The sequence below is a fragment of the Mustela nigripes genome, chromosome 7, assembly GCF_022355385.1.
Source record: "Mustela nigripes isolate SB6536 chromosome 7, MUSNIG.SB6536, whole genome shotgun sequence".
Taxonomy (NCBI): domain Eukaryota; kingdom Metazoa; phylum Chordata; class Mammalia; order Carnivora; family Mustelidae; genus Mustela; species Mustela nigripes.
In genome coordinates, this window is record NC_081563.1 from 86,078,112 (window position 1) to 86,092,287 (window position 14,176).

Genomic DNA, 14,176 nt, shown 5'->3' on the forward strand with positions numbered 1-14,176 from the left:
GGGCTCTCTGCTCAGCTGGGAGCCTGCTTCCTCCTCTCTCTCTGCCTGCCTCTCTGCCTGCTTGTGATCTCTGTCAGTCAAATAAATAGATAGATAGATAGATAGATAGATGGGGGTGGGGAGAAGGGTGAAGCAGAATTTACTGAGGCATTACTGCAAGGGAGTTACATTTGGGCTCAATTCTAAATACAAGAAGGAAAAATGGGAGTTCATAGTCAAGGAGTAAGGTAGGCCATAGATGAATGGAGTCACTGAGAGGAAATATCAGGAGGGATTCTGAGTAAACTGACCTGACAGGAGTCTTCCTGAAGGTACGCCAGGCAATGGGGCATCACCTGGGTAAGAGTGGAGGATTCTGGCTAAACCAGCTTGGCAGGATTCTTGGTAAAATTGGGACACGCAGAGACAAATGTGGAAGTGTAGAGGTTGAGGCCTAGTCTGGAAAGAGGATTCAGAGGGGCCTGACTAAAGTTTTGTCAAGGAAAGGGTCTTTGTGAGAATGAGACCTGGGGTCGCCGTTATAGAGTGGCTTCTTTACTTAGCAGTGCCTTTCCATGGCTTGATAACTCATTTCTTTTTAACAGTGAGTAACATTCCGTTACCTGGATATACCACAGTTTATTCATTCACCTCCTGAAGGACATCTTGATCACTTCCAAATTTTGCCAGTTATGAGTGTCCAGGTTTCAAGAGTAATTTTATTTTATTATTTTTTGTTAAATATTTTATTTGAGAAGGAGAGAAGGAGTAGGGGAAGGGGCAAAGGCCAAGGGAGAAGCAGGCTCCCCACTGAGCAGGGAGCTGGATTCGGGCCGCAATCCCAGGACCCTGAGGTCATGACCTGAGCCGAAGGCAGATGCTTAACCGACTAAGCCCCCCAGGTGCCCCTCAAGAGTAATTTCATATGTATGGAAAAGTTGCAAAGATAGTACAGAGCATTCCCATATATCCTTTCCTTAGTTTGCTATCTAGTGTTAACATCTCCCACAGCCATGGTACATTTGTCAAAACCAACGGACAAACATTGGTATGCGTTACTATTAACAACATCTTGTTCAGATTTCACTGTTGTTTCCACTGATTTCCTTTTTGTTTCAGGAGCCTGTCTAGGATACCACATTTATTTTAGTTTTAATTTATAAGAGCAGTTTGGGTGTGTGTGTACATTAAGTGCACTCATAAAATTCAGCAGATCTTGAGACATGGCTATAAACATAGCTACAAGGAGCTGCTGTTACTTAATCAAGTGAACACATTTAAATATGACATCGTTACTTAGAATTTTTGGAAAGTTCATTTTCGGTTTTGGCCCAGCAGGCAGATTTCCCAGTGTACAAAATGAGGATTTGTTTTCTTAAGTTGCTGTCTCTAAACAGAATACTAAAGCATGCTGAAAGAAGGTCATCTTAAGGTCATTTCGAGACCCAGGAGGAAACTGGTTGCCAAGTTGTAATAAAAGCTGTCAGTGCATAATTTTTCAAGTTGATGCGCAGGGTGAAGTGTTTGGTTGGTTCTCTAATGAACGTCTCCAAATGTTTTGCTGGCAGAAGGACTCCATGAAAGATGACAGAAGAAGTTATTGTGATAGCGAAGTGGGACTACACAGCCCAACAGGACCAGGAGCTGGACATCAAGAAGAACGAGCGCCTATGGCTGCTGGACGACTCCAAGACGTGGTGGCGGGTGAGGAACGCGGCCAACCGGACGGGCTACGTGCCGTCCAACTACGTGGAGAGGAAGAACAGCCTGAAGAAGGGCTCCCTGGTGAAGAACCTGAAGGACACGCTAGGTGAGTGCGCCCCACGCGGGAGGACCTGGATTAGAGCTCAACTACTTCCTGTTAGGCAAGGCGAAGAAGCCTGGTATGTTTGGAGGGGAGAGCGTTCATCCTTCTAGTTTATGTATGTGTGTTTAAAAAGGTCTGTTTTAAAGTTGACATCTTTCTAGTTGTCTTTGGAGAAATACCATGCTTGTCATTTCCTGTAGATTTTAGAGTCTGGAGTCTTAACGGAGGTTGACACTTCTGTGTGGTAGGGACCCCTGCGCATGTGTCTCGGTCTCCTGGCATCCATTTTCTGGAGGTTCCTCATGGGGAATTACCACCTCCAAAAATGTCAGCCACTCTACCTGCATCACTGCATCAGGTCTTCTGCGTCTCACATAACCCTGTCCATGTGCCTTCATGCATAGAGTGAGAAGGAGCGAAGAGCACTTTGAACCGGGTGGGTTTTTCCCCCTGTCCTGGACAGATGATGTCCATACCACAGCCCTGGCCAGTGTTAGCTCAGGTGGCTGTGGGCACGCCCCAGCGTGATGCCAGAGGCTGACAGCCGTCACTCAGGTGGGGACCAATGGTACCTCAACCCAGTTGGTTTGTCACCCGGTTTTCTTCCCACGTGCCTTGTATCCCAACGTGACCCAAACCACCTTGAATCACCTCAGGTTAATGGTGTCCCCTCTTGTCTTAGTGCACATACCTGATATATTTACAGTAGTGACTGCTTCAGATGACGTGTGGCAGTAACTGAGGGCCTCACCGAAGAATGATGAGCCCCACCGCCATTTACAGAAGTTAGTGTTTACTCCTTCTATGAGTCTAATGCAGGTCGTACCTGAGGCTGCTGGTCATCACTTAAGAGTTTGCTATGAAATAAGTCAGTATTATTACCTGTGTTACATTTACTTGACTTTTCCCTTTTTCTTTGTAACAGGAGGATTTGTTTCCTGTGAGGTGGGAAGGGAGCAGGTGGGAAAACTAGAAAGAAAACGATACACCGAGTGTAGTGGGTGTTGGGAAATACTCGTCTAAAATTTCATGCAGTCTTGGGGAGTCTGCTCAGTCTCTCTTCGGATTCACTGAAAGACTTCATTTATTGGGTAGTGTTTTTGTGTTAGGGCTTAGGTTATTTTTGTGATGCAGAAAGAGAAATGAGACACAGGCCTGAGTATGAATCACGCCAGCTATCACAGAGTCTGAGGCTGATGTAGAAATTTCATTTTGCATGAGCAGTCTGATTCTTTTTCCATTAACCTGATACCCCTGTAATTTTTTTTCCCCAGGCAGGTCACTTGAAAGAAACATTGTTGTCCTTTACCTATAACTCTTCATTAACTGGTGGAAATGCAGTTAGCATGAACAGATAAATACCTAAGCTTAATTTTATTTATTTTTTCCAATTTCAGCCTCTCGCCCACCAACGTACCTTCTTTGGGAGCTGTTAAACATCCTTGACTTGTTTTGTTTTCTTTCTAATCCATTTTTAAAAATTTTTCTTGGTATTATAGTAAAGAATGAAATACTGAGAAATTGAATGAGATAATTGGAGGGAAAGCAAGCATTCTGACCTATCTAGAAATTCCTTGGAATACCTTGTAATTTTTTTTTCCCTTTCACTTGGAAGAAGGAGAAAAGAAAAAGCCTCAAATTGAAACCGTTAACTAGATGTCTCACTCTGTGCCTACTTTTTCTCGAGCTGTAATCCGGTTGGTGTGCTGGGAAACTGTGGGCTCTTGGCATAGAGGAGCTCACTCCAGCAGCCCCTCCTGGAGCAGGGTGTTGGGTACTGGGTGCTGGGGGAACTCTGGTCTCTCAGCATGAGGAGCCTCACTCCACCAGCCCCTCCTGGAGCTGGGTGCTGGGTGCTGGGTGCTGGGCCACTACCCCGCCCCTGACAGATGGCCACCAGCTCTGCCAGAACACTTTTACCTCGACAGTCAGCCAGTTCCATTTTTGGAGAACACAGATTGCTCGAAAGCTCTGCCTTAAATAGAATCGGAGTTTGCTCTTCTTTAACTTTTTCCCCTTGGCTCTCGAGAGCTGCCTGAGGAACGCATGCTCCTCTCCTGGAAGGTGACAGCTCCCCACCAGGCCTCAGTCACAGTTCAGGCACCCATCTGCTTGGACACATTTGTGCTAAGCATTACATGTTGTAAAAACACAAAATTATATTTCCAACATCAGTATCTGTGGAGGGATGCTCCCCCCACCCATTTTTGTGTATCTTTATTTTGTGTTCACCATGCTGGCCCAAAGTCTTGCTTTCGTTGCACCAAGAGAGACGTTAGTATTCCGGCCTGAGTTTGCCACTGCCCTCTTCAGCAGTAGCAAAGGGAAGGGAGGCTCCCCGACAAGAAATCCCCACAGTGGAGGGACTTCTTAATTCCCCACAGCCAGGCCTGCCACAGCATCATTGTCAACAAAGAAGGTGAGAAAACCCGAGGCCCATCCTGCTTCCCACTCGTCCCCATGGCTAAAGAGATTAGAGCCAAATATCTGTGGCTCCCTGCTTAAAGTATTGTCACCAACATGCTCTCACAGTTACAGTGTGATTTTAGTTGGTGATGCAGCCGGCAAAAATTCTCTCCAGGGCATATTAGAAGGAGTGAAAATTATGTGGAAAACTACCTGGCATTGTGTCAACCTTCTAGTAGTTCCTCGTGGTGTCATCCACCTTTGTGATTTTTTTTATGCTATGGAAATCCACCTGATGCCTCAGGCCCCAGAGTAAAGGTTTCCCTGGCAGATGCCTGGTTTGAAACAAAATAGCACTGGACTCCTCAGCAAAGTCATGGTGTTATAAATGTGTTTACATCTCTGCTGCAGAGAACTGGAACTCTGTGGAGTTCCCTCCTGCTTTCTTACACTCAGTTGCTCTGTTGAGGTCAGTGGAAAATTCAATTTAATCACATGCAATAGTTCATTAGGTTAACTTTCTAAAAAGCAGTACCTTTGACAAAAAGATCTCTGTTAGGAAAGGATTAACATTCTTTCTTTTCCTTTAATAATTTATAATTGACTAAAACACTATGAGCTCTTATTTGCACATGAGCAAAACATTTAGATACCGGATCCCCTCTCATATTCAACTTTTGACCATGAATAGTCAAAGAGAACTTTTCCGCAGATAACAAGAAGCAATTGTTAAGAACCCTTTCTGCTTGGCCAAGCCCACTTGATATTCTGAAGGGCTCAAACCATGCAGCTCTTTGCTCAGTGGTGAGGAGCATTGCTGGTCTACAGTCTGGCCTTGACATTGCTGCCTCACTTATTAAATCATGCGGGTTAGGTGTTTTAAAGCACCATGCTACATCTTTTGAGATAGGGAAGCTGCTTCCAGGGAGGTATTTTTCAAACATTTTCCCTCAGACTACTGAAGAACGGTTTTTGTTAAAACTTAATGGCAGCAGCTGGGACCCAGCAAAGCCCCAAAGGTTAACTCTGTTCTCAGTGGTTCACTTAAGTCCCCATGCTGCCTTGGGTTACCCAAAATGATCTAGAAGCTACCAGCAACCTCCTCAGGAGGGTTTGTTCCAAGGCACACGTGCTCATTGCTGACCACTTTCCTGGGAGTGTGGAGCTAGAAGTGACCCACCCCCCACAGTTGTTCCCTTAGCATTTGTCCCAATGTGACCATACCTGGGTCAGTTAGCACCATACCAGTGATTAGCACCCAGACTCCCACCTCTGATTTCAGGCCAAACTCGATTTCAAGCATGGGATTCCAGGCCAGACCTGGGAGCAGAGGGAGGCTCTCTGATGCTAACTAACTATAAAATAGCCCTTGGACCCTTTTGAGCTAATACTTTCAGACAGGGAGAGGGTAGTTCCCATGGGTGAAATTCACAAGGCTCTTAGATTGACTGGGATTGATTTGAGGTGGCGAAGTGACTTCCCCAGGAGCATACTACTGCTGGTCCTGGGGCAGAGATGGGATTTCAACTTAAGTTTGAATCCAAATCCAAGTTGAATACCCAGGTTTAGTGAGTGGGCATTGTGATAGAATTCCATTGCCAAGACAGGCAGTTAGAATATTAGAGGAAATTTTATTGATATCCAGTCCTTTATTTTAGAGGTGAAAAACTTACTAGCAAAACTTGAATGGGATCAGAGAATTGGGCAATAATAATGTATTGACGTTAACTTCCTCATTTGGTGGTTATATTGTGGTTGTGGAGGAGAATGTCCTTATTTGTAGAAATATACACTGAGCATTTAGGTTTGCTGGAACATCGTGTAGACAGGAGGGGCTCTCAGATGGCTCAGGGAAGATGATATTTCTGCTGCGCCATTATTGTAACTTTACATTAAAATGAATGGACAGATAGATGTGAGTGGTTTAGGGACCACCCCCAGGCTCGAAAGTTGGCTTGTAGCAGAGGAGATAAAACTTGAGCTTTCCCCACACCCCCCTCCGATTTGTCTAGACATCTACTTACCCTAAATTTGGCACCAGCCTTTCAGAGATTGCATTATCACTGAGCACCTGTTGCCATTGGACTTAAAACATAAAAATAATACCGGGTGTAGATGTGTCCAACTGACGCTCATCAGAATGGTTGCCCACAGTACTTAATTCAGAACTTTTCTGTAATTATCCAGAATTCTCTCCTTGCCACTAGCTCCATGCTGCCGGCTGGATGAGCCCGGACCGTTTTGAGTCAGTTCATTGTGTGCTTTTTTTGTTGACGTAGTGATGGGAGAGTGATGGTCAGAAGTGATCTCCTGGGCTCACCACCTCTGTGACTATGTTGACTATGAGGGAATTCTCGTTTCGAGACCACAGGATTGTGGATCTTTGCCATGCTTATAAATGTGCTCAGTGGCCTTGAACCAGGGCAGCTGGTCAGTTAAAAATGAGTGGTGGAGTGGTGAGTAACAAGTGCCCCAGCCCATGGTTGTGGGAGCTGAGCCCTAGTCTATACTGTCCCTCCCTTGCCCTGTTCCTGGGAAATCCCTTTGGAGCTGCTTTATCCCCTGCTGAGCGACCTTTGAAAACAACAACCAAAGCCTTTGAAATAGAGATGCAAACATTATGTGGGGATCAGCGTGCTGTCATAGGGTATGTGTGGATCAGAAGTGGGAGCTTGGCCAGATGGCATTTCATCTGGTGGGATATGAAGAAAGGATAAGGTTCATTCCCTTGCTTTCTAAAGTTTGTGCGAACTGGGAAAATGACACTGGCACGAATAAGCAGCCCTCAGTCAAGCTGTGGCGCCGTGTCATCCTGTGTCATTGGGAACTGTGGTGTGGGCCTCTGCCCCACCCTTCATGGAGCCATATGCATAGTGGTTAGGATCATCTGTAAAATGGGATAGGTGACTGTCTCCTGCGATCCTTGACAATTGAAGTCATTCAGTGAAGGATACCCAGGCTGAGTGGACCCTTGGGAGAGCAGATGGGCTTCAGATGAGGAAGGGAGAACAAAAGCCAAAATTTGGAGGCTGGAAGCCAAATTGTGTTGGAGGACATTCAGGGAGCTAATTGGACTGGGGTGAGGGAGAGCATAGGGGTGTCCTCAGGGATCTGGGTACCCCACACAGTCGGCCCTGAACACCAGGCCTGGTACCATTTAGAAAGGGAACCCCCAAGAGTTGCCATGTGGTGGACAGAGATGTCCATCAGGGCGTACGAGAGGCAGCGTGGTCCTGGTCCGCAGAAAGGGTCTGGACGGGGGCCGTCTGTCTGCGGGAGGCTGGGAATGAGGCCTCAGGGCCACCCTGGGGTGATGTCCTAAGTCCTGAGCTCAGCAGCAGATGGGATTTCACAGGAAGACCCTAGGACTCAAGTTGAGTGGGTGTGAAGCAGCTAGGAGAAGTGCTAGCACAGACAACTCCACAGAGTTCTAAGCCTGAATGAATGTCCAGCAGAGAATTCAAGAAGTAGGAAGAGAAACAGGGCCATGAAGACAAGACCTGTTTGAGTTTGAGTGACAGCAGGACACCTGTGGAAACGTGCAGTGGGATGCTTCAGGCAACATTCAGATGCTTGTTATAACATACTCCCTATTTTTAAAGGGATTTTAGTTTTGGACTTCTATATAAATATTTGTATCCAGGGCCTGCAGTGGAGACCTGGAATTTCTTCAGTAGCATGTTAGGGACCTTACATAGGCTGTCAGTGTTTTTGTTGTCTTGAGGAATGGTCCCAGGCCTCCAGTCACCTTGGGAGCCTGGTCACCACAGCCGTGCCCTGGCAGAAGAGCCTTAGGGTTCCCTGAGCCCTCATTCCCCATGCTCCTGACATTCCCTTCAGGAAGGGGCCCCCCTGCACCCCACAGTCAAACCAAAAGCGAATGCCGCTGAAAAATTCAGACCAGGACACCAAAGCGGATTTCATGTACATGCTGCCAGTGATTGGAGGGTACTAACCCTCTCTCCGAGTGCCTCGTTGTGCCTTATAGCATACTCGGTGCCCACATGGATTTTTGTTTTCATTTTCACAGTAACTCGAAGAGGGGCATGCTGACACCCTCGTTCCCCGTGTGAAAACACAGACACTGGGAAGTTAGGGATGTGCCCGGGAACACACAGTAAGGGACAGGGTTGGAATTCACATCACGTCTGCCTGACTTCAACCTCTGTTGTTGATCAGCTGCTAGAGTTGGGGGTTCAGATTGGGCAGGGTTGGGGACACACACACAATGGCTGCCAGTGAAATCCATCCCTCCCTGGGTCCCTGCCCGTACAGCCCTAGTGGTTTCTTGCCGCTCTTGCTCTGCTAGGGTACCAGCTCCTTCAGTGAGCATCATTTTCTCCCTGACCCAGGGGAGTCACTTGTAATTCTGTCCCGTTCCTTCTGTGGAGGTGAGCAAAAGCCGTTCATTACAATGATTTAGAGGCCGAATGTCACGGGAACGTGTCTCCTTATCTATACATTGATTATTTTATTTTGGGAGCCGTTTCGCCAGTGGCAAACCTGTAACCGCCCGTACTGGGCACATACATTTCAGTCATCTTGGCCACTCACAGTTTCTTGGGACGACCCAGGTCTCTGCAAACAGGTATTCCTCAGTCTTGTAATCTCTGAGATGCTGGTAATTTTAAAAACCACCATCTAATGTGGCATTCTTATTTTTAAAAGCCTGGAAAATATGAGAAAAAACAAATCACCTGTGATCTCCTCACCCAGAGCTCATCCCTGGGTCTGTAATCATCTGCGTCTGTTTTCTTAGTATTTATACATGTATGTAATCAGAATCGCGTACTGTAGGTGACTTCTTGCTGTTACTAATACTAGCTATGGTGCTGGCGTTAGTCCAGGAGATATCACGCTCTTTCCACAAGGCACATATGCTGGTATCAGCACATGCCGGAAGGGAGATTGACCACATGAGTTTTGATGTACACTTGCTGGCTGTCAGTGGCCAGGGGACTCCCCGAGTTCTGAATATTTTATCAACTGTGCTAGAGGAGAAGCTGATTCTTTCTGGTGCGCCTGTCACAGAAGAAGTTTGTTTCCTGGGTGGAATGTTCTTCAAGAGTAAGAAGATCACTTAAACCTGATTCCTATAGGAGCTATGTCACTCTCTGAGGAACCTGTTCTTTGTTTAAAGAAAGTGCAAAGCCAAACCATTTCCCACGAAAAGTTTGTACATAACATGTGGAAAGACTAAGGTAACTTTTTTTGATTTTTTTTTTTTTTTTAAATCCCAGTTAGGTAGCATACGGTGTTCTGTTAGTTTCAGGTGTACAATACAGTGATTCAGCACTTTCCTCCATCACCCAGTGCTCATACGACAGGTGCACACCTCAGTCCCCATCACCTATTTTGAACATTGGACTCCTCCAGCCAATTGTCATTCTCTCGCAGTAACAAAACAGGGAGTGCAGGTTCTCAGAGTTCCAGTTAGCATGTGGGCTCACTTTCTGGTCTGTTGTATAATCTACCGTTGTTATGAACATGAATACCTACACATCTCATACTTTGGAATTCTTTAGGATTCTGTCTTGGGAGCTCGTTCCCAATAGAATTGACCTGCCAAATGTATTGCCCACATAATCTGGAAGCTTCTATGGCAATTGTGGTGCCAACGACCCAAAATACACTGGGACTTGTTTTTGTATATCTTAAGCGTCCAAGTATTTAGAACCAAAAATGTAAAACAACTCACAACAGATTAGTGGGAGGATAATTAGAGACGAGACAGATTGTTAAAAAGAATGCTAATGAGAGAAAAGCCAGGAGAGGTAAGGGGAAGTGAGGAGGGGTCCGTACCCTGAGGAGACCAGGAGAAGCAGGCATGGAGTCACGTGTGGGTGTGCGAGAGGCACTGTGCTCTGTCCCTTGGGCTGGTCGCTACCCCTTGTCTGAGGAAGGATGAGAACACAGGTTAAGTATTTCCCAGAAACCGAGGTCTTGTACGCTGCTTGCTAAAATTAGCACTTTCTGCTTCGGTTTTCTAAAGAACATAGAGAACACCCTTTCTTGACTAAAGAGTTACTCATGTTGGGAGCTTCAAGTTTTAGAACAGAGAAACGTGAACTAAAAATGCCTAGGAATTGAAGTAAAATCCTCTTACCATGTTTCTAACTGCATTTCCCCATATGGCACCCTCTCTTTTTTAGACCCTTTCCATATGTCTCCAACACTCCTTCTCGCTGTTACATTTTTGTGTCTGTCCCCTGGGGCAGGCATGGGGTATGGAGAGTGTATTTGTTTACTCGCATGTGTTGCGCTGCCTGATGCTGAGCCTCTGGATCCCTGCAGGACCCACCTGGGTGCCTCCTTGTGGTGCCGCCTCCTGCTGCGCCCCTGCACTGGAATGTTCTGCTGGGCTCCTGCCTGATCCCCTCCCCAGGCTGGAGTGTAGCTGGTGGGCTGCAGGCGGCCTGCTGCCATGTCTTCATGTCTCCTCCACTCTGCTGCGAACTCACCGACTCCCCGCACAGCCCCAGTTGGCCCATTGGTTCTCGCAGCTGGGAAGCCACCTGGAGGGCGGCTCTTCGTTTTTAAGGCTGGAGCCATCGTGTTTCCCGAGAGGGGGCTGTTCCGAGGCGGCTGTTTGCAGGGGAGTCTCACCTGATTTTGTATTTTTGGTTTTTTGGGGATCAGTCTCGTGGATGGTCTGATGTGGAACACTGGAGTGTTTATAAGTAGAGCATGAATATTAGTAGTAAAATGGTTATGGTTCTCAGGCTGCTAATTTAACCCAGCTGAATCCATAATGTTTAACCTAAGTGCTAAGAAAAATGCTGTTGGTGGCCATTTGAACCCATTTGAACCCCTCGCAGTTCTTCCATGGTTTTTTTTTTTTTTTCTTTTATTCTAATGTGTATAGTTAAGTTTAAAAAGTGGAATTTGGGCTCTCTGTGGAACCCTCAAATGCCAGAATGAGGCTCGAAATGACCTGGTCCAAGCTTTTCTACAAAATCGGGCAAACTGAGTGATGTGCTCAAGGTCGCAAGGCTCATTCACAGCAAAGCCAGGCAGCTCCACACACAGATAAGGGAGGGCCTGGAGGCCAGGAGCCCAGGGACATCAAAGGCCCCATCTTGGAGCATGGGTGGGGACAGCCCAGCATCATAGTAACTGGTGTCTGCCCTGTCCAGGGCAGTAGGTGAACTCATGAGCCTTTCTGCTCATCCCTGCTAGGAAAACAGGGCTCCTTCATCGCCCTGCGCGAAGGCCCATTTTGCATCGATCGTGCATTCCCTCTTGTGATGACCTGGAAAGCAGGTGTAAGGTTGAGGGCCTGACCCCCAGGAGCATTTTGAGAAGAAAACAGGCATGTGCACACCACTCCTGGGAAAACACCACCTGTGTTCTTCTCCACTTGCCCCTGCCTTTGCCTTCAACCAGAGGAAAAACCTTAGGTGTTTTAACAACAGCAATAAACACAGTGACGGCTGTCACTTGGTCTCTTGCTGTGTCTTAGACACTGCGCTTTGTGTGCTCCCCTGTCACTGGGCCTTCCTAACAGCCCACAGGGGCCTCCGATATCCTCGTACTACCGACGAAGATACCGAGGGATAGAGCTGTAGAGAATCACTGAGGTCCATGGCTCATGGGTGGCAGAGCCAGGCTTGGAACGCAGGCTGCAGTTTGGCTTTGTCGTCTCTGCCAGCCATTGGCCACCTGTGTCTGCCCCCACGAGTGTGCCGTCCCTTTGCTCATTTGCATGTATTTACCATATTTCATTTCACTTAGCAGGTACGGCCCTATAGACTTGCGTGCGTGCTGAGTTTCTGCCAGTGGATTAACACGCTCGGTAACGTGGCAGCCTGTCTAGCTGAGCCGCACCACGTCTCGTACACCCCTTTGCATATTCAGAAATGCTTGTGCTCGTGGGTCGGGAGTAGGTGTTGAGGGGTACTAAATATGTATTTTTAATTAAAAATTATAATGAAAATGTAAAAAAAATTCTTTTCATTGGCATCTGTGTTACCATTCGGCTTTCACATTAGATAGAAAAATCCTGTACCATAAAAGATTTTTTTCCCCAGGCTTAAATGTTCGACTGTGTTCTTTGCCTGCCTGCTAACACATGAACAGGCTTTCTGATGCCCAAAGAAGGGAATTCCAGCTCAGAGTCCCAGATGCATAGCCCCACGTGATGGTGGGCCCTCTGCTCCGGCACCTGTCTCTCAGCTAGCTCCTGGGAAGGCTGCCCATTGGAAGAGCGACCACCTGGGCAGAGGGGTGGCCAATAGTCACTCTGTCCCTCCCTCGGCTGACAACCCCTGCCCGCAGAGTGGGGGTTTGCCTCGGGTAGGGCCATCCCCTTCCATCTACCCATGTTCCTACCCCTTCGTGGGTTGGAGGTTTGCTAATTGTGATAACAGTCTGCTTCTCAGTAATGTGTTAACACTGCTGGCAACATAGGTGTATGTCATTGGTGAGATCAGTCCGGAAGGACGGATCAGTGCCTATGGAATCCTGGTGGTGAGATAGGAAGCAGAGCTTATTAACTGAGCAAACATTTACTGGCTGTCGCGCCCTGAGGTTACAATGGGATGAAACACAGTCTTTCTCAAGGAGATAAATACAGCACGGGGAGGTGGGCACTGAAATCGAGGTGGGTGAGTACGACGGCGCGTGTGGGGGTGACGTGACCTTATTTTAGTGTTTGCAGATCTTAGTGCTGACCAGGAGTTTGGGATCAGCTGTCGCCTTACTGTGGGGGAAAGGCCCACAGAAAGCTTGTTCCTCGCTGACCTTGAGTCCTGCCCACAAGCCCATGGTGTTTCCCAAGGTCATATTGTCTGCAGTCTGGCCGTGGAGATACAGACTGACTAAACTTTTGGGAAGAACCTTGTTGTCATTTTTGAAAGCTATCAAACCCCTAGAGGAGGAAAGTTCCCTGGCCAGCTTTCTGCTCTAGCCTCCTTTGTTTCTAGGCCAGCCTGGCTGTCAGAAGGATGGGTGCTCCCCTGTTGTCAAACTGTACTAGGCATGTGGATGGGAACTGTGGCACCCAACAGCAATGACGATAACGCTGGGGTTTTTTGCAAATAAAACTATTGCCCAAAGAGATACAAAAGGTGCCAAGGATGCATTTAGTCCTTTGTCTCACAAGTGGTTAGAAACTTATTGTTTCTGCTTCTTTCAGTCTATCTGGTTCTTAATGAGTCTCAAGGGAAGGTGGAATTTTTTTCTGCCAGTGGGACACTCAGAATTCTGAGATTTAAGTTGACAAGATTTTTGCTTGGCCCGACATAGTTCTGCCAGCTTTCACTGTACGCATCTTAGCCCCAGCACGGCCCAGCCCTCTGGCCTCGTCCTACATCCCACTCTCCCACTGGGCCTCGGTAGCGTGGCCCCACGGCCTCCTTCACGTCTGGCTCACAGCCCTCTGCAGCCTTTCTCCTCTGCCCCCATGCTGCCTCTCCTCTCAGGAACTCCTTTGTGGTCAGCAGTTGGCGACATGTTTGAGCCTCTGTGTGACCTGTGTGACAAAAGGAACAGATGCTCACTGAATCAGCTGAATGAGGAATTTACGCTTGAGTCTCCTTTGACTTAGATTTGGCCTCGTCTAAAGTAAGCTGGGCTGAACAGCCTCCCCCCGTCTGGAGCTGTCTTTGGGGTTTCTCTGACGAGCCATACCTAAAGATACCAGCCACAGTGATTCACTTGGGACCATCCTAAGTCAAATACCCTAGGCCCCCATCAGATTGAGGTTCGATGGTGTGGTTTGGTTAAGCCTGATGTCTGTGGCCACCCCCATGTCACACATGATGACTCTTGCAGTAAGTATTTTCAACCCAGGATACTCTGGGCCTCAGGAGCAGGCACACCAGCCCAGCCGTTAACTGTGACATGGTGGGAACGGCGGTCCACACCCCCGCCATCCTGCCCTCACTCTCATACCCAAACCTGGGTGCTCCCAAACTACGACTGTATTCTTTTTGACATTCTCACCGAAATATAGCACTTTGCTAAGTGGGAATCAACAGTTTG

General features: G+C 47.4%; 1 protein-coding gene across 2 annotated transcripts in view; it reads left to right on the top strand.

Moving 5' to 3' along the window:
* The window catches only part of NCK2 (NCK adaptor protein 2), a 154,200-nt gene that overhangs the window by 113,247 nt on the left and 26,777 nt on the right, over positions 1–14,176 (top strand). Inside the window, exon 3 of one of the 2 annotated variants that reach the window (XM_059406374.1) lies at positions 1,551–1,789. In XM_059406374.1, the coding sequence (XP_059262357.1) occupies positions 1,564–1,789 (226 nt within the window). In that variant the 5' untranslated portion in view covers positions 1,551–1,563. Of the gene's footprint in view, positions 1–1,547; positions 1,790–14,176 lie in introns of both variants that reach the window. The other variant, XM_059406373.1, reaches the window with a different exon arrangement.